This window comes from Morus notabilis, unplaced genomic scaffold, assembly GCF_000414095.1.
Source record: "Morus notabilis unplaced genomic scaffold, ASM41409v2 Scaffold104, whole genome shotgun sequence".
Lineage (NCBI taxonomy): Eukaryota > Viridiplantae > Streptophyta > Magnoliopsida > Rosales > Moraceae > Morus > Morus notabilis.
The window spans coordinates 268,806-287,312 of record NW_010367119.1 but is presented as its reverse complement, the minus strand read 5'-3'; the positions used below and the strand labels follow the sequence as shown (position 1 = coordinate 287,312).

General features: G+C 37.7%; 2 protein-coding genes across 3 annotated transcripts in view; one reads left to right on the top strand and one right to left on the bottom strand.

The window, feature by feature from the left end:
- The first annotated feature begins 302 nt into the window (after positions 1-302).
- On the top strand, positions 303-1,473 carry LOC112094247 (reticulon-like protein B14). The gene is made up of 4 exons (XM_024174667.1): positions 303-349; positions 677-806; positions 1,027-1,096; positions 1,304-1,473. The coding sequence occupies exons 1-4, from the start codon at positions 303-305 to the stop codon at positions 1,471-1,473; spliced, it is 417 nt and encodes a 138-aa protein (XP_024030435.1).
- A 7,396-nt stretch (positions 1,474-8,869) lies between these two features.
- Positions 8,870-18,507, bottom strand: part of LOC21393256 — an 11,605-nt gene continuing 1,967 nt past the window's right edge. Inside the window, exons 6-12 of one of the 2 annotated variants that reach the window (XM_024174670.1) lie at positions 18,359-18,412; positions 18,068-18,224; positions 17,837-17,933; positions 10,959-11,068; positions 9,746-9,852; positions 9,397-9,507; positions 8,870-9,291 (exon numbers count right to left, since the gene is read on the bottom strand). In XM_024174670.1, the coding sequence (XP_024030438.1) occupies positions 9,175-9,291; positions 9,397-9,507; positions 9,746-9,852; positions 10,959-11,068; positions 17,837-17,933; positions 18,068-18,224; positions 18,359-18,412 (753 nt within the window). In that variant the 3' untranslated portion in view covers positions 8,870-9,174. Of the gene's footprint in view, positions 9,508-9,745; positions 9,853-10,958; positions 11,069-17,836; positions 17,934-18,067; positions 18,225-18,358; positions 18,413-18,507 lie in introns of both variants that reach the window. The other variant, XM_024174669.1, reaches the window with a different exon arrangement.

The window sequence follows — 18,507 nt, the reverse complement described above, 5'->3', positions numbered from 1 at the left end:
TTATTTGCGACAACATTTTGAAATTTGTCGTCGCAAAAAATATTATATCACGAGAATTTCATAACGGCGTATTAGCGACGCTTGTCGTCGCAAAAAAAATATGTCGTCACAAATATATTTGCGACGACACTGTGGCGTCGCAAAAAAAGTTTTTGCGACGACATATTTACGACAACATGTCGTCGCTAAAACTATTATTTGCGACGACATAGGGGTTTTTGCGACGATAAAAAGTCGTCGCAAAAACACATTTTTCTCGTAGTGACTTTGTTACTCTTCTATGTCATGTTCTGCTTTTCTCAATGGTTGCTATTTTCGTCTGGTTTCGAACCGGCTGGCTAATCAATTGGTAATATTTTACACAAAATTTGTACAGTTTTAAAACTCCTCAGTTCATTCCGACCGTACCATGCAACGCTTTTTCAAGCGTTGAATGATAGTTTATGAAGATTTGGACCGTTGAAATCTTTTTATTGTTAAGTTTCACCTAACATAAACAGCTCAAATTTCAACGGTTCACGTCAATTTTTCCATCATCCGTCGCTTCAAAACTTGTTTATTCGGTACAACTAAAAAACTAAAAAGAAAAAAAAAATGATCGTGCCGTCGTGGCAAAAACTTTAAAATTGTTGTTACTTGACCTGGTCTAAGCTCCTATCTTGTTCTTATGCTATAGGAATCCACCAGATGTAGATGAAATTATGCTGCCAGAGTCCACCTGTAGATCTATCTTCACAAAAGTCAACTGGTTTTTGTTAACGTTTTATGATATCTCAAGTGGGGACGACTTCAGATTATTCTTTCTGGTATGTACCTTGAACGCACTTTTCTCCCAAGCTAGTAAAAATATTATTAATCATATGATCATTTGTACTTGTGATCATCATGCATGATCACATACAATCATATGATCATATATAATTCTACCAAATAATTCATATGCTAATTAATGTCCAACTTTTTGTTAACTTAATTATTTCACTCATCGTCTTAAATAACTTGATTGCAAAAAATGTAATATTGCAGGCAATATGTTCTCTCTGGGTGATTTCAGTTATTGGGACTTTTGTCAGCACTATGAATCTTTTTTTCATTGGTAAGAATGTGCACAACTAAATTCACATATTTTAACTTATAATCCAATGCAAGTTTAATAAGCTGACTTTATTATTGTTTATTATTGGTACAAAGTCGTCCTTTGCATGGAAACACTACCAACTTTGTATGAATTCACATATTTTAACTTATAATCCAATGCAAGTTTAATAAGCTGACTTTGTTATTGTTTATTATTGGTACAAAGTCGTCCTTTGCATGGAAACACTACCAAATTTGTATGGACGACATCAAAATGAAGTGGACAATGTTGCTATCAAAGTCTACCGACAATTAAACAACTTTTACAAGAATTTCGAGCACACAGTTCTTGACAAGATTCCAAGGGGACCGGTAAAAGAAAAGAGATTCCACTGAGAAAGTCAACGGATCTAATCAATAGAAAAAGTTGTGAATAAGCTAGCTAATTAATGAGTTAAGTACAAAAATTCCCAAACCACAATCTTAATTATGCATAACACGTGTTCATTATATCTATATAAACACATGAGGTTCATATATATTGTCAATAAAAAAAATTTCAGCCATGAATGTAAAACTCACGCGTGATTTTAATTAGTCCATTCATTTAAGTTACAACTAATATTAAGCAGAACGAGAAGCAAATGTGGTCTAAAATAAATAGCAGAAAATTAATTAAGTAATTGCATGGCTATTTAAATGCAGTACTATATACAGTCGAGACCAAATGAAAAGATAAATATATGACAAGAATATTGGAATAATTTAGATGATATTACAAGAGTTCCAAGTGTGTTAAAATTGTACTTGGAAGCTTATAATAAAACAATTTGTATGATTCAATTACCAATAATACAATTCTCATAGTTTTGAAGATTTGCAGAAATCTGATAACTTGCAACTGGTGCTTGTGAGGCGTAGCTTAAGCATAAAAACATTTTCTTATCGACCGATCACCACTTACAAGCTTGCGTTTAACCTCTATAATTAGAGCTTGCTTAGTAGGAGGAAGAAAGATGAGAGAATTAATGTAAGGATTTTCATTCTAATGCTTGTTTGGTAGGATAGAAAAGAGGAGGTAGTGCATTGCGCTAAAGATTTCAACACTTCCAGTTCTATAATATCTCCAATATGGGAGTGATTTGATAAGGAAATCCATATAGCCTTAGCTTTAATATCATATTTAGCTCATGAATTATCGGCCAAATTTCATTTTAGATCGCGAGTTTCAAATATCCCAAAATGAATCCCCAATCTATTAAATCGTTTCAAATTAATCCTTTTATCCATCAGACAAATAAAGTCTTGATGAAAAGACTAATTTTGTGATTTTACATGTGTTATTAGAAAGAACACGCGTTTATTTTTATGTTGAGATTTTAACAATCGGTTTGAGGAAAAGACTATCGGAACAATATGAAAGATTGAGAATCATTTTTAGATCTTTTAAAAATCATGGATAAAAATGAGACATTAGCATTTAGAATCAAAATTAGTCTTGACGAAAAGACTAATTTTGTGATTTTACATGTGTTATTAGAAAGAACAAGCTTTTATTTTTATGTTGAGATTTTAATTTTTATGTTGAGATTTTAACAATCGGTTTGAGGAAAAGACTATTCGAAACAATATGAAAGATTGAGATTCACATTTAGATCTTTTAAAGATCATGGATCAAAATGAGACATAAGCCTATTATAATTTAGAAACTAAAGTTAAGTAAAAATATATATGAGTTCAACCCAATTTTTGGCTTGCCGCCGCGCCCTAACACTACTTAAAAGCTTGCTTTTAAGCTCCATACACACACACATATATATTTATTGTATTACTAGATTGAGGAGGAGTGTCAAAGTTGTGAAGTTCTTTTCTTTTCTTTTCTTTTTTTTGCAACTTTGCTTATTAAATTCACCATATGGACCTGGTCGTACTTGCCTTTGTACATTGTACATTTTTTGTTTTAGTAGAATTGTACATTGTACATTAGTTGACCTGAAGCAAATTGGCATGGCTATATTAGAGAGCTTTAACTAAAGCTAAATGTCACCCCTTTTCTTGGCAAAAGACTAGAAAGCTGAAACATAACATAGAATATTATGAACCTGAAAGAAATAAATTAGCATTAATCAGGTCCTCATTGATGTAAAAGGATCCTATATATATTTATATATTTCTATTTATGTATACATATGTTCACTTTATCAGGCTCAAAACAAGTTAATTGGCTCAAGCCAAGGACTTCAAACTTCATCTCAAACACCTTTGACTCTGATCTCTATAAATATAGAGAGATCCTAGGAAATGGAGGTTTCAAATATTTCTCATCTGGTTCGCTAAATGAGATAAAAAGCTAATAAACAAATAATAATACTATATAGTATGGTTCCAAAAAGAGGGGGGAACCAATATATGAAGATACTAAACTTTATTTTCCAAAGAATATAAAGTAGAATGATCTTGCGATGTGTCAATATTTAGCACATAAGTAACGAGAAGTTAGAGACATCGTTGACATAAATGAAATAAATATTTGTATTATGAATATATATATATATATATGTATAATGTATATATAGAACTATAACGATCCTCTGGAAATGGGAAAACAATGCACACGCCCTAAACACGACAAATGAAAAACAAAGTTGGAAATTAATTAAAACGTGAGCATAAAAGCATGGTAAGTAGTAATCGCCAATAAGTTTAATGTCAACATGCTTTGACAAATTGTAACAATTACGGATCATTACGCCCTTTGCTATGTCTCATAACTTTAAATAAATCAATACACGTTTGCATTTTCTTAAACGAATCTGATAATCCATACTCAAAACTTCTTCCTTGTCTCTCTCCTCTTGTTCTAAATTGTCGATTAATTTGTATGACCATTGCATTTTTGTTTTAATTTTTTTTATCGGGACTTTCTCTGGTAGGCATTTTTACTAGTAGTTCCAATTTTTGATAGTTGAATCTAATCAAAATCACATCAGATTAAAAATATGTAGAGCATACAATTTTTAATACAAATTTGATGGTTGAAAAGTATAAAATTACTGATAATTCATATTTTCTAGTGCTACCAGAGAAACTTCCTTCTTGTATCCCAATAATTTTTTTTCCAATTGTTTTATTGGTGGGAACTGTAATGAGAATTTGTGCTACTGTATCATAATTTTTTTGTTATTTGCAAATTAAACCTTTAGTTCTTAAATTGTAACTTTTAAGAACCTTAATTTATCAAGTTTTACAATATGGTCCAATCAATAATGGGCGCCAAATGCCAATTAATAGAAGTAGTCGTAATGCTAAAGTTTAAAAAGATGAAGATCCACTTTCATAACCAATTGAACGTTTCGAGTGCCTTTTGTACAAAATTTATGGGGTATGTTATTGACGTCCATAAGTTGTCGGATCACAATTGCAACCGAATTTTAAAGTTTAAAGTACTAAATACAAAGAAATTCGAGGTGCAACAGCAAAAATAAATAATAAATAAATAAAAATACTTGCCAATTCTCTCGTCAACAAAGCCGGCTTTGAAAATTGATTTTATTATTATTTTTTTTTGAAAAATAGGGTTAAGCTTTAAAAAGGATAAGATAAGGAACTTGAAACTTTGGACTAGGTGGTTCCCTTCTCATCTTTCGACTTTCGTTTGTTGTCGTAGTTTTAACCTTTTATTAGTGGTCCCTTCTCTGTTTAATATCAAAACGCCACTTGATTCACACCTTTCGCTCCGCTATAATTACACCGCGCATTACCATTGGTCGCTTCAACGACCAAAAAAAAATAAAGGAGAAGAATATAAAAATAAAAGAAAATCCTAGTTTGACGTCAAAGAAAACTAAGAAATGGGAGATGGAAGAATAGTCACGGTTTCATTACACAAAAAATAAATAGAAAAAGAAACAGCCTTATCAACTCACACTTAAGAGAACTTCAAAAACAAAAACAAAACAAAAAAAAACAAATTCACACTTAAGGGTCATTTATCAACCCTTAAATGTGCAAAAGGGTCATTTATGTTTTTGCTGAATGGAAAAAAGGGTCATTTATTAACCCAAAAAAAAAAAAACAACTCATTTATCCACCCTTAAAAGAGCTCGTATATAGGTTTAGCCGTCTAGCTATCAATATATAACAAAAAACAGTGTCAAAACACACACAAAAGAAACAGTTTTAGAGAGAGAGACGGAGTAACATAATCGAGTTTAATTTATAGTAATGGTTAGGGAATATTATTGGAGAGGCTCGAGCGGAGTAGGAGAGAGGGGATCAGTAACAGAGAGCTTAAGCGGCGTCGTTTTGGTGTTATTGGCGGCTCTGGTGAGCCTGGCTTTGATATTGGCGGTGGTGTTCTCCTGCGCCGACGGAGCGTCCAAAGACAAGGCCTCCGCCACGCAAACCGACACCTACGGCGGCACGGCCTGCGCCGCCGGCTGCGGTGCCGCTTGCGGCGGTTGAAACCGTTGGAGGCTCTTTGTAATTCCGATACACCTTTATTGGAGTATGTGGATTATTATTTTCTCAATTTCGTCTCCTTTCAACTGTATATCGTTAGAAAAAGAAAATCTTTTTTTTTTTTTTTTTTTTTGTTAGTTAGCAAAGGAAGGAATAACTGAATGGAAATTAGCTGGGGGAGACAAGGTAGTTAATGTAACAGTTTACTTACCAAAAAAAGAGAAAAAGAAAATCTCCGCTTTTATTATTTTCTCTCCTTTTTTCTTTTGTTCTTTGTTATGGTTAGATGGTCATTGGTCAGGTCTATGTATATCAAAAACTTCTTCCAAAAAAAAAAAAAAAAAATGGAAGTTCTGATCGGAAGTTGGTTTGGCCTTATGATTTTTAAATTTTAACGTGTGAAGTGACTAAGGGGCCGTTGGTATGCAGTAATTAATATGAATTAAATACCTAAAAAAATTATGGTAGGTAATATGATTTTCTAAAATTTTATATTATCATGTTTAGTTATGTCTATGAATCTTTTGTTAGATTCTCAAATATGTTATTTTATGATATTTTGTTATGCATAATAATGTAATCCTTCTTATAAAGTTAATAATTTTAAAAAAAAATTAAAACTAATTAAATCCTATTATTTCCATTTTACTAACTTATAAGATTAATACTATTAGTGGATTTTTTAAATATTATGAAAAAATACAAAACTCAAAAATGCTCCCTCTCTCTCACCCCTCTCTCTCTCTCTCTCATCCCTCTCGATCTCCCTCTTAATCTTCCAGATCCACACGGGATTGGACTTTGCCGGGCGTGGGCAGACGAAGGCGATTCGAGCCTGGTCACGAGGCTGCGCGATGGTCACGGGGCTACGCGATGGTCATGGGGCGATGGTACGATGGTCATGGGGCGATTGTACGATGGTCACGGGGCTGCGTGAATGGAGGTGATTCAGGGCTAGGCGGATTGAAGCGACTGTCACAGGGATGGTGGGACAGTCAAGGGGCTGGGTGGACAAGGAGATCGGCGACCACCGTTGGATATGAGGATTTAACAGTGGGGTAGAGCATTATTGGATTGGAAGGCGGATTTAACGGTGGTGGCTGCACAGGAAAGTCTGACGACGGAAGGCGGTGGTGGCGTGGTCGATGGAAGAGTAGTGGACGAGAGAGGCGATTGGGTCTGGGAAGAGATAGGTGGGAGAAATGTGAGAAAGTAAATAACACTCATTTTTTAACTTTCCCGTTATATTAACTTTCCTGGGAAAGTAAATAACACCCTCCAAAATGGGTTTAGGATTACTCTAAAATGTGGTAATGTAAAACCTATGGGCTTCACTTTTTTGGGTTTTAAAAAAGTCTAATAATTGTATCAAAAATGAGAATTTGAAAGATTTTCATTCTTATCTATGAGATTACCCCATATCAAACGCCTCATAAGTGTACAGGTGTAAGGCAAATGCTACACAAATTTGGTTTCATTCAATTGGTATGTGACCTAACAAGTACTATTAAAATGTATCAAAACTAGCGTGTAATGCAACATTATAATACAATAAATGCTTGTCAGTTCAATTAACAATTTAAGGGGCTCGTTAATAAATTCGACAAAGTTTATAGACATCTAATTCAATATTCATTAGGATTGGTACGGGAAAGATAGAGAATTATCTCCAAATCCAATAGTGCGACGCAACAATTAAACAGTAACATTCTTGCTTTTCTATTTTGGTATTTTTTGTTATATTGAAATATCCCACTAGTACTCTGTATTCAATAATATTAAGAGAAATACTAAGGGCCCGTTTAGTTCGCTGATTCGAGTTTTTAATTCGAGTTGAGATATAATTTTATGTGAGAGCTTTTTACTGTAGCAAAAAAGTTAAATGTGATTATTTGTGAGAGCGTTTTACTGTAGCAAAACTCGAATTCTAAACTCGAATCAACGAAATGAACGGGGCCTTTACTTGTTCATTTGCTCTCTTTCTCACTCTCTACCTTCTCTTTTTCCAAAACTCTGCCACCCCATTCTTTTATTACTAAAACGAGATATTGAAGGTTATTTTTATAATTTACTACAAAATTATTATTTTTAAAATATTACAAGATTACTATTAAAACAAGAAAGACTTTTTAAAGAAATAAAAAAGGAAACATTTATATACAGAAATAAAAAAGGAAACATTTATATAAACACTTAGCTGGGAAAACGTATATATATATATATAATGTCCAAACTGTTTTTTTATTAATTAAATAAAAACTAATAACTTTAAAAATATTTTGTAAAAACATTCACTTTTTTTTAATTTTTAAATGTTAAAATTATTTTCTTATTTTTTAAAAAAATCATTAATTTGTTGTTAATTAGTGAGAATGGTAGAATGAACATTTTTTCTCTTAAAAATCAGTCTCAGAGTACTAAAAGAACGTTTCTTATTATTTTAATATTATTAAAAATACGGGTGCCAATAAGGTATTTTATTATAATAAAAAGTACCAAAATAATTTTATCCCTTTTATTTTTAAAAGACCAAGTAGGAAACAGCACCAACCATCTTTTTGTGACCGTTTCTTTGCAGCACAACTCTTGTAGTCAACTTATGTGTAACACAAATTTCAACTCCAATGTTCGCGGCATAAATCTAAAGATGTCCTCAGAATTTCTCTTAAAATTGGATAATTTTTTTGTTTTTCAAAGAACTGTATCCTTATTTGCAGCACAACCCTTCTAGTCAATAAACCACATTCACATGTTCAACAATAATTTCAAATATTCTAAAGTTAGTTAAAAAAAAAAAAAGCCAATTACACGTTTTCTAGATGCTATTAGTATTTGCCGACTTGATTTTGCACAGCCCCATCTTTTTGTGACCGTTTCTTTGCAGCACAACTCTTGTAGTCAACTTATGTGTAACACAAATTTCAACTCCAATATTCGCGGCATAAATCCAAAGGTGTCCTCAGAATTTCTCTTAAGATTGGATAATTTTTTTTTGTTTTTCAAAGAACTGTATCCTTATTTGCAGCACAACCCTTGTAGTCAATAATCCAGATTCACATGTTCAACTCTAATATTCGCGGCATAAATCTAAAGATGTCCTCAGAATTTCTCTTAAGAGATTTTTTTTTTTTTTTTTGTTTTTCAAAGAACTGTATCCTTATTTGCAGCACAACCTTGTAGTCAATAAACCACATTCACATGTTCAACAACAATTTTAAATATTCTAAAGTTAGTTAAACAAAAAAAAAAACCAATTACACGTTTTCTAGATGCTATTAGTATTTGCCGACTTGATTTTGCACAGCCCCAAAGCATGTAAATTTAACCAGGATTCATCAATTGATGATTTGTATGTATATTCATGAAAACGACAGCCCCACGTACACTGTAAACGACTAATAAAAAAAATGTTTGGTACTCTCACACAGCCTTAATACGGATATTATTTTGCTCATCAATCTGTACACAAATAGAGAATTCTTCCTTCCATTAAAAAAATCACAGCTGATATTATCCTTTATTTTTCTCTGTTCTTGAATGATCCTCCTTTTCAGCACAAATGCATAAACCAAAACCCAGTAAAGCTTTCTCTGCCTTTCCTGTCCCTTCTTTATGGCCTAAAAGCGGCTATGGCATTCACATTCCAAGCTTTTTCCTAATTTCAGAGGAGGAAATATCCATGCGGAACTTCCCTTCAGGTATCGAGATGAACATGTCTTTCAACTCCTCCGGAATTTCTAAATCATCAAGAACCTGCAGAATGTGCCATGCAATAGCGACGGTAAGTTCAACAAAGACTAATATGAAAGGTAAAAATCGAGAATGTGCCCTAACAAGTTTCTGAAACGTGTAACCGACCTTGAAAACACCGTCTACGTTACGGCCTGCCACAAGAAAAGTGCAGCCTGTTGCCTTGCATCCAGTTAGAATCTCCAGCATCTTGTTATAGTTCCCATCGTAGTACTTGGGCTGGAAAAAAAAAAAAAAAAAAAAAAAGTAACTTGTAAAAATAAACTAAGATTTACTTAATGCTCTCATTTAAGAGCAGTTTATAGCTACATAGAGAGATCACAAAAGTCAAAGATTGTATGATTCATTCTGGACCACATTTGTATTATGCTTTTGTTGCTTGATTTTCATTTTTATTCATTTATTTATTTTTATGATAAACAAAGAGAAAGGATTGACTATAAATTTAGTAACATACATGAACAAGCCTTGCTGCTGTGTCAGCGCCAATTACAAACGCACTGCCTGGAAATATTTCGGCTTTCTTATAAAAGTAAGGCTGATTTGATATGATCACCGTCTTACCTGTCATATAAAAGCTGATATGGTTAGATATGAAGTTTTTTTTTCTTTTAAAGGAAAAAAGAAAAGTACTCATATAAAATATACAAGGACTGTCATACAGGACACCAGGGAGAGCAGGATAAGTTTACCTAAAAAAAACTTTTCAGATAGGAAAACTTTAAGAAAGTATAGTCAAAGCACAAAAATTAAATAACCAAGCAAGTGAAGCTCACGATAAGCGTCATACTTATGGTGAGTGATATAGAAACGGCATCACCGTGACAAATTTCGCAGAGCACAAATCATTGATCTTCTTTGACTTATCAATACGATCTCCTACTTTTTTATTTCTTGCATTAATCCAAATAGAAGATTAAGATATGTTCCTTCTAGCACTAACCGTATTAGATATTAGTACTCCTTAGATTAGGATACAGCCACATTCTCCAAAACAAATTTATTAACACGACAAAATGTTGAAAATAAAATCAAGTCTGAAAGCTACTTCAAATTATCTCAAGTGCTCAAATTTATTAACACCAAAAAAAGTTGAAAATAAAATCAAGTCCGAAACCTACTTTAAATTGTCTCAAGTACTCATCAGCATATGTAAGATAAGGCATGAGATAAAGCAAACTATCATTAGATTACTAGTTCTTCTCAAAGCTTAAGCCATTAGAAGATAGGCTTATATTAGTAATCAGATATCAGATTCTAATACTTTCCCTCCGTGTGTGAGTTTAGAGACGAGAAAAGAGAAAATTGCTGAACCTACCCTTAAAGTGCATGGGACTGGATTTTTACCCCTTCCTCTTGATAATACCCTTTTGACTATTATAGTTTTTTGATTAAAAAGAATCTTAATAAAGAGTAAGAGGTAAAACTTCAGATAATTTTTTTATTAAAAATGATATTAATAGAGTAAGGAATAAAAATTCAGATCCAACATTTGTCTCTTTTCTCCTTTAGACAATGAGCAAAAAAGTTGGCGAACGAAATTGGGTACGCCCAATACAGAAATACTAATGAGGCCGGCACCTACTAATCCAAACTTCCTCCCAGGTTTAATCCACATCAAAGAAAGATGAAGTAAAACAACAACAACGTGGGCAAACAATCATGCTCACCAGCTTTTTCAAACTGCTTGACACGATCTTTGATCTGTGATACTGAAAGTGGAGGTTTGTCAGCATTGACTGCTGATATTTCAAAACACGGATACGCGTCTTCACAAATGCTGCCCAAACCAAAAAACAAAAAAAACAAAAAAAGAGTAATTCGTGAGAAAATATGACTTGACTTCTGATTACAGAGCTTATGTCTCAACCATGAAAGCCACATAAATGCAGCAGCTTGAATTTAAAAGCTTAGCATTGAAGGCCTTATACATTAAACCTAATTTCACTTTTAACTATATTTATACATGATTTCCCACTTTAAAAGTCCAAGTTTGAAAGCAATGGTATTTTAACAACCATTTCTATAGCACTCTCCTAACCAGAGCTCCAAATTCTTCTGATGTGCAAATATACATCATAACAACAATGATGAATAATTGATGGACTTTAAAGGGAACTATCACAGGTTTTAAGGTTGGATTGACATATACCAGGAAACATAAACTATTGAAGAGAGTATCACAGCCATGTCATCACACTATATTTGGAATACTAAATATACTCTTAGGATACCAGTATCCGACTGAGATACGCGCCGGTATCCGACCCCAAAACTGGTATTCAACCGAGATATCCAGCGGTATCCAATAGACAACAGCCAGTATTGGCGGCAGTAGTCACCGGAATACCTAGATACCAATATCCTGCCGTGAAACCGGCAAGTATGCACCACATAAACTGTCCGATAACCACTAATACCGGTGGTACCACGACCGTTCCTGTTGCCAGAACAATTTAAAAATCACAAAATTCAAAAACACAGACCATTGAAAAAAATCACATACGGATCATGAAAATAGGAAAAAAAAAGTGACAAATAAATCAACAAAAAAAAAAAAGTCAATGTAAACGGGATATCAGATGCTTACTAGCCGGTATCCCAATTTCTGCCATTGTCGTCAACGACGATGATACTTGATTGGTATCATTTGCCATGACAATTAGTATCTAGGCGGATACTGGACAGTATCTGAATACTGGACAGTATCCGCCTGAATACTGGACAATATCCGCCTGAATACTGGACAATATCCGCCTGAATACTGGACAGTTACCAACCGGTACCCGTAACCACAATTACTGATGGCGGCACTGCTGCCGGAATACCAAAAAAAAAAACAAAAAATTAATAAAATCCATCAAAATAACTGAAAAAACATGAAAAATCAGAAAATCACTTCACAAAGTCTCTCTTTGGAAAATTTCTCTCTCTTCCGCTCTCTTCTCTCATGAGGATCTAGGATTTGTTCCCATTGCTTGTGACAGCAATGGTGACGGGGACAAACGAGTGATGATCTCTGCGCGCTCTGTTAGACCCCTACTGAAGCAAGTTTACACTAGGAGGGGCAAAACGGGTAGAAAACACAGAGTTAGGGGCCTAAGGGAAAATATTGAAAGTGGCTAGGATGGGCTGACGTGGCAAGAGGGCTAATCTGGTAGTAATTTGAATGCGGCAAGAGCAGTAGGTCTTGGGGTGTGAGTATTTTTATCTTCCGAGTGTTGGGTGTGTTACCGGAACAGCTGGGAGTGCCGAAAAGCTCGAAATCTCCGATCTATCCTTTGTAATTCAATGTAATTTGGTGTTCTTAGCAGATTAGATTAATAATATTCCCTTTAATTACTCTCATTTTCTTGTTGTTTCTGGTGTGTGTGAGTGTGGTATTGGTGTTTGGTTGATTTTCTGAGCTAAGTTCCTAACAATTTGGTATCAAAGCTCCGATCCATGGCAGCTAAACCAGCGGATCCGGTGGAAAAGGGGCTGGCGGTGGTCCAGGAGGCGGTCCACGCGGTGGTGACTGAGAATCTTCCCCAAATCCGTGAAGAAGTGGCGGGGCTGCATGGTGAACTGGGGGAAGTTCGGACTCAGATGGAAGACGTGCAGGCGGCGCTGCGGATGATGGATGCACTATTGGCAGCGCAGCCGATGGCCGGAGTGGCTGATTTGGGTCGGCGACGGGAACCGGAGTGGGAGCCGGAGTTAGAGGAGGATAGGCTTGCTCCGTGGCTGGGACGGCATGGGTACCCTCGGAACAGGGAACCCAGCCCTGATTTGGACGTGTTTGGGGCTCAACGAGGCGGAGACCAGAGGCTGCACCGTGGAGGAAGAAGGTGGGAGGACTAGAGAGTCCATCGCCAAGAGACTCCGGAGGTACAATAGTGTTTGTGACCATTAATGAGCTTGCACAGAGGGTTTCAAATGAATTGATAGACTTTGTGGTTGCTTTCCAAGATACCAGGAAGACAAAAGAAAATAATTGATTGGCTCCAATTGAAAAATGTGATTTATAGGGACAGCAACAATTCAGACTCTCCAATCAAGGAATTAGCAAAGTCTTTTGTTCTTGATCATTTAGATGTTATTTTTCAATTTTATTTTTTAGTTTTCACCTTGAGGACAAGGTGATTCTTTGGGGCGAGGGTAATGTTAGGATCCGTTAACTTTGGAACTTGTTTGGTTAGTGGGCTAGTAAAGTTAGTAGGAATTAGTATAAATAAAAGGCTCAGGGGCTCACTAGAGGTATGTTGTGATTTTGAGAGTTTTGAGAGACTGAGATTAGGGAGAGCGGTGGTCTCTCGAATACCACCAAATTAGGAGTCCCCGGAGTACTCGAATTCTCCATTCCAAATTAGATGTTGGAAGGGGACACGCTTCCCTGTCGGGGGCTTCTAGTCCGTCGGGTGGTGGTGCAGGGGGATACCGCCGAATGTCGAAGGAGATGCAACAACGACGCGCCCGTGGGCTTTACTTTAAATGAGATGAGAAGTTTAGCCCCGGGCACCGTTGCAAGAACAAGCAACTCCAAATTCTGCTGGCGACCGAAGATGATTCAGAAATAGAAGGGGAAGTCAAGGAGAAGGAGGGCTCCGATGAAGATGATAGGCCACCGGTGCATTTTACTTACGTAAGGAGGAATAAAAGGCAGGGGCAGAATAGGAATTCTATGACAGGGCTGCCTATTGTAGAATAAGTGGGGTGATTGATTGAATAACGGTTTTAGGCGGGAATTAGGGGGATAAATAGGAGTGGAAACAGAAGGGAGAGTTTAGAGAATTATATTGAGAAGAAATTGGAGAGTTGAGGTCTCTCGAAAACCTCTGTGTGTGTAGAGTGTTCAGGAAGATTCTCATTGAATCATTCCGATAGTCTGTTCAATTCAATAATACTTGCGTAATTAAATCTTTAAGTGTGATTTACCTGTGATTTCGTATCAGAAGACTCATCGGTAGAGAAGGTAGATCTCTCTCTCAACTCTCTAATGGGAGTATACTCTGCGAAAACCATGAAAGTCAAAGGATGGATTGGTTCACGGGAGGTGGTAGTGTTGGTGGATAGTGGAGCTTCTCATAGTTTTGTGTCGAATTTGGTGGTCAAAGAGTTGGGGCTGCCTTATGATTCCTCGGTTAGGTGTGGTGTGCAAGTGGGGAATGGAGCGTGTATCAAACAACAAGGTGTTTGCCGGGGAGTAGAGTTGATGATTCAAGGTTACAAGGTGGTGGAGGATTTTTTCCCATTTGAGTTAGGAAGGGCCGATGTGGTGTTAGGAGTGACGTGGTTGCGTAGATTGGGAGAGGTGAGAGCGGATTGGTCCTGATTCACAATGAAGTTTAAGGAGGGGAAAGAGGGGGTGAGTTGGTCAGGAGACTCTCTTTATGCTACACGCCCACAAGCTTACGTTCGATGGCTCAATCTCTCGGGCCTCACCAGGCAGGAATATTGCTAGAAGTTTGTGAGGTAGTGGGAGATGGCAAGGAAGGGGCTGCCGAAGCAATTCCCAAGGAGCTACAGGGAGTGTTGGCCGTGGTGGAGTTTTTGAGGAGGTTAAGGGGCTGCCCCCTAAGAGAGCTCGGGATCACCGTATCGTTTTGAAGGATGGGGCGGACCCTCCCAACGTCCGACCCTATCACTGTCCACATTTTCAAAAGGGGGAGATTGAGCAGTTGGTGACGGATATGTTGACTTCGGGGATAATTCGGCCTAGTTGTAGCCCTTATTCGAGTCCGGTGCTCTTGGTGAAAAAGAAGGACGGTAGTTGGCGTTTTTGCGTGAATTATCGGGCCTTGAACCAAGTAACAGTCCCGGATAAGTTCCCTATTCCGGTGATCGACGAGCTACTTGATGAGCTCCATGGAGCACAAGTATTCTCGAAGTTGGATTTGAGGGCGGGATACCATCAAATTCGGGTCCTCGAGTGTGATGTGGAGAAGACGGCCTTTCGGACACACGAGGGCCATTATGAGTTCCTAATGATGCCATTCGGCCTCACCAACGCCCTGGTGACATTCCAAGCATTAATGAACTCAATATTTCGACTATACCTTCGTCAATTCGTCCTTGTGTTCTTCGATGATATTTTGGTGTATAGCAAAAGGTTGGCGGAGCATAGGGAGCATTTGACTAAGGTGTTGGAGATTTTGGAAAAAGAAAAGCTATATGCTAACAAGAAATGTATTTTTGGCCGATCAAGTGTAGAGTATCTCGGGCACATAATTTCGGGAGAGGGAGTGGCAGAGGACCCCTCCAAAGTCACAGCCATTTCTACTTGACCGACACCTCGGAATGTGCGTGATGTGCGCGGATTCTTGGGCCTCACCGGGTATTATCGGCGTTTTGTGAGAGGGTATGGAGAGATAGCTCGTCCTCTTACCAATTTGCTCAAGAAAGGAGGCTTTGAATGGGGAGAAGCGGCGGCGCAAGGCCTTTGTGGTCCTTAAAGAGACTATGACTACCCTTCTAGTATTGGCTATGCCTGATTTCACTAAGCCTTTTGTAGTGGAAACGAACGCGTCAGGGGCTGGTCTTGGGGCAGTGCTCATGCAAGAAGCCAAACCAATCGCATTCTTAGTAAGGCACTCGCCGAGGCAAGCCGGGTGAAATCGGTTTATGAGCAGGAGTTGATGGCGGTGGTATTTGCCATCCAAAAGTGGCGCCATTACTTGTTGGGACGCCACTTTGTGGTTCATTCCGACCAACAAAGTCTTCGATTCCTCATGGATCAAAGGATGCTTCCACCGGAACAATTACGTTGGGTCACGAAGCTTTTGGGCTATGACTTTTCGGTCCAATTTAAACCAGGGCAGCTAATAGGGTGGCGGATGCACTATCAAGGAGGGGAGAGGAGCGAACCTTGGACCTAGCGGCCGGTGTTCCATTTTTCCCAACTCAAAGCCTTCAAGGGAGACACCCCAGCTGCCCACCCCTTGCCGCCTGATCTTTCAAAGGAGCTCGAGCTTCTGGTCTCTGCCCCGAGGCCATCTTACGTGCACAACGAGCTCAAGAGGGAGGGCCACATGACTTGGACTTGCTCGTCCAATGGGAGGCAACTTGGGAACCCCTAGCCGCCCTCCACCAACAATTCCCCGACTTCAACCTTGGGGACAAGGTTGCTCTCTAAGGGGGGGTTGGGGACGAGGTTGCTCTCGAGGGGGGGGTACCCTACTGAAGCAAGTTTACACTAGGAGGGGCAAAACAGATAGAAAACACAAAGTTAGGGGCCTAAGGGAAAATATTGAAAGTGGCTAGGATGAGCTGACATGGCAAGAGGGCTAATCTGGGAGTAATTTGAATGGAAGAAGGGCAGTAGGTTTTGGGGTGTGAGTATTTTCATCTTCTGAGTGTTGGGTGTGTTGCCGGAATGGCTGGGAGTGCTGGAGAGCTCGAAATCGCAAGAGGGCTAATCTGGGAGTAATTTGAATGGGGGAAGGGCAGTAGGTTCTGGGGTGTGAGTATTTTCATCTTCCGAGTGTTAGGTGTGTTGCCGGAACAACTGGGAGTGCCGGAGAGCTCGAAATCTCTGATTTATCCTTTATATTTCAGTGTAATTTAGTGTTCTTGGCTGATTAGATTAATAATATTCCCTCCGATTACTCTCATTTTCTTGTTGTTTCTGGTGTGTGTGAGTGTGGTATTGGTGTTTGGCTGATTTTTTGAGCTAGGTTCCTAACACTTTCTCTCCTCCGGCGACTTCAATCTTAGCGGAAGATCAACAAATGGATCTTGAGGACACTATTTCGCCAATTCCTTGTGCAATCGTACAGCGTTAACAAGGAGAGGTCACCGTGCTTCGGATCTGGTGGCGGAGCTCTTCATGACGACAATGGCTCACTACTTGGTGGCGGAGAGCTCCTTGGCGATGGTGTGGAGAATGAGACGTCGCCGAGAATGGAAAGGTTGCCAGAGCTCTTCGTGATGACGAAAGCTCACTACTTGGTGGCAGAGAGCTCCTCAACGTCGAGCTTCGATGAGAAAGCTTAGTGACGGGTTGTGTATTGCGTGGGAAAAGAGGCGAGAGAGAGAGAGAGAAGAAAGAGGAGAACATGAAATTAAAAACCCTACTAAATCAGAATTTCAGGGTATTTTAGACTTTTTGGTTGTTTTTTGGATCTACCACATGGCAAAAAATTTGATAGTTTTAATAACTCTGGCAGAAGTCAATCCCCACTTAATTTTTGCGTCATATTGCCTAAATATCTCCAAATTGATTTCTAGTTCTCAATTCATCTAACAATCAGGTATTTCCACAAAATAAAACTGACCAATCTCCAATTCATAACTAATGGGCACCTTAAATCTTATTTCTCTCATTATAGCGTTAAATCACATACAAGGCCAGGTTCCCTAGGTGGCAAAGTTCCACTTAATAGAAATTTGAACACCTTACACAACATGTAAGGGTCATATCAAGGATAAAAATTTAGCACAGAACACAGTTTATATACACACAATTGGCAGCAACTGCTACAAAGAGAGTATGCAAATATCAAAACATGTATGGACAAATGCAAATCATTAAGTCAATTCCGATTTCTCAATAACGAAATTATTGTACCTGGTAGCAACATCTAAGAGCTTGAGGTGACCTTCATGCAACGGATTAAAAGAACCAGGTAATACTACCCTTCTTTCTGCATTTAAGTTATGCACCCCTGCAAAAGGTCCACCAAATTATAAGCACGCACACGCGCCCACACACACACATAACCAGTACGGTTGATATAACCAATTGATATAACCAAAAGACTATATAACCAATTGATATAACCAAAAGACTAAGTCATACCACTTGAAAATGGATAAACCTTAAAGCATATTTGCCCATCTATAAGCTGCTGTAGCTCTTCATCTTCACTGAACTCTTTTTCAGACTCCTCAGATACATCAGATTCAGTTAAATCCGGGACAAATGATCCTGGAACTTTGCAAGCACACACAATTGCCTGTAACCAAATAACAAGGCTGCATAAGAAAGAGAGTTAAATATAAGACTGAGAACATGACAGATGAACATATTTAAGTACCTTAAACTTTAAAAATCGGTACTTTAAAAATCATTTTTGATGTTATCATGCACCTTGAGTAAAAGTTGACTTGACAGGAAATCTTCTTGCTCCCTGGTTCGCAAACCCTAAAACAATGAGAAATGCAGAAGGTGAATATTGCAATAATTAAAAATTCCATACTTTTAGAGAGAGAGAGAGAGAGGGATTTGGGGGGGAGGGG

Coding starts and splice junctions, on each gene's coding strand:
- LOC112094247 (XM_024174667.1), top strand. CDS start 303: ATGGTTGCTATTTTCGTCTGGTTTCGAACCGGCTGGCTAATCAATTG. Junction 350..676: donor ACCGGCTGGCTAATCAATTG/GTAATATTTTAC, acceptor CTTATGCTATAG/GAATCCACCAGATGTAGATG. Junction 1,097..1,303: donor TATGAATCTTTTTTTCATTG/GTAAGAATGTGC, acceptor ATTGGTACAAAG/TCGTCCTTTGCATGGAAACA.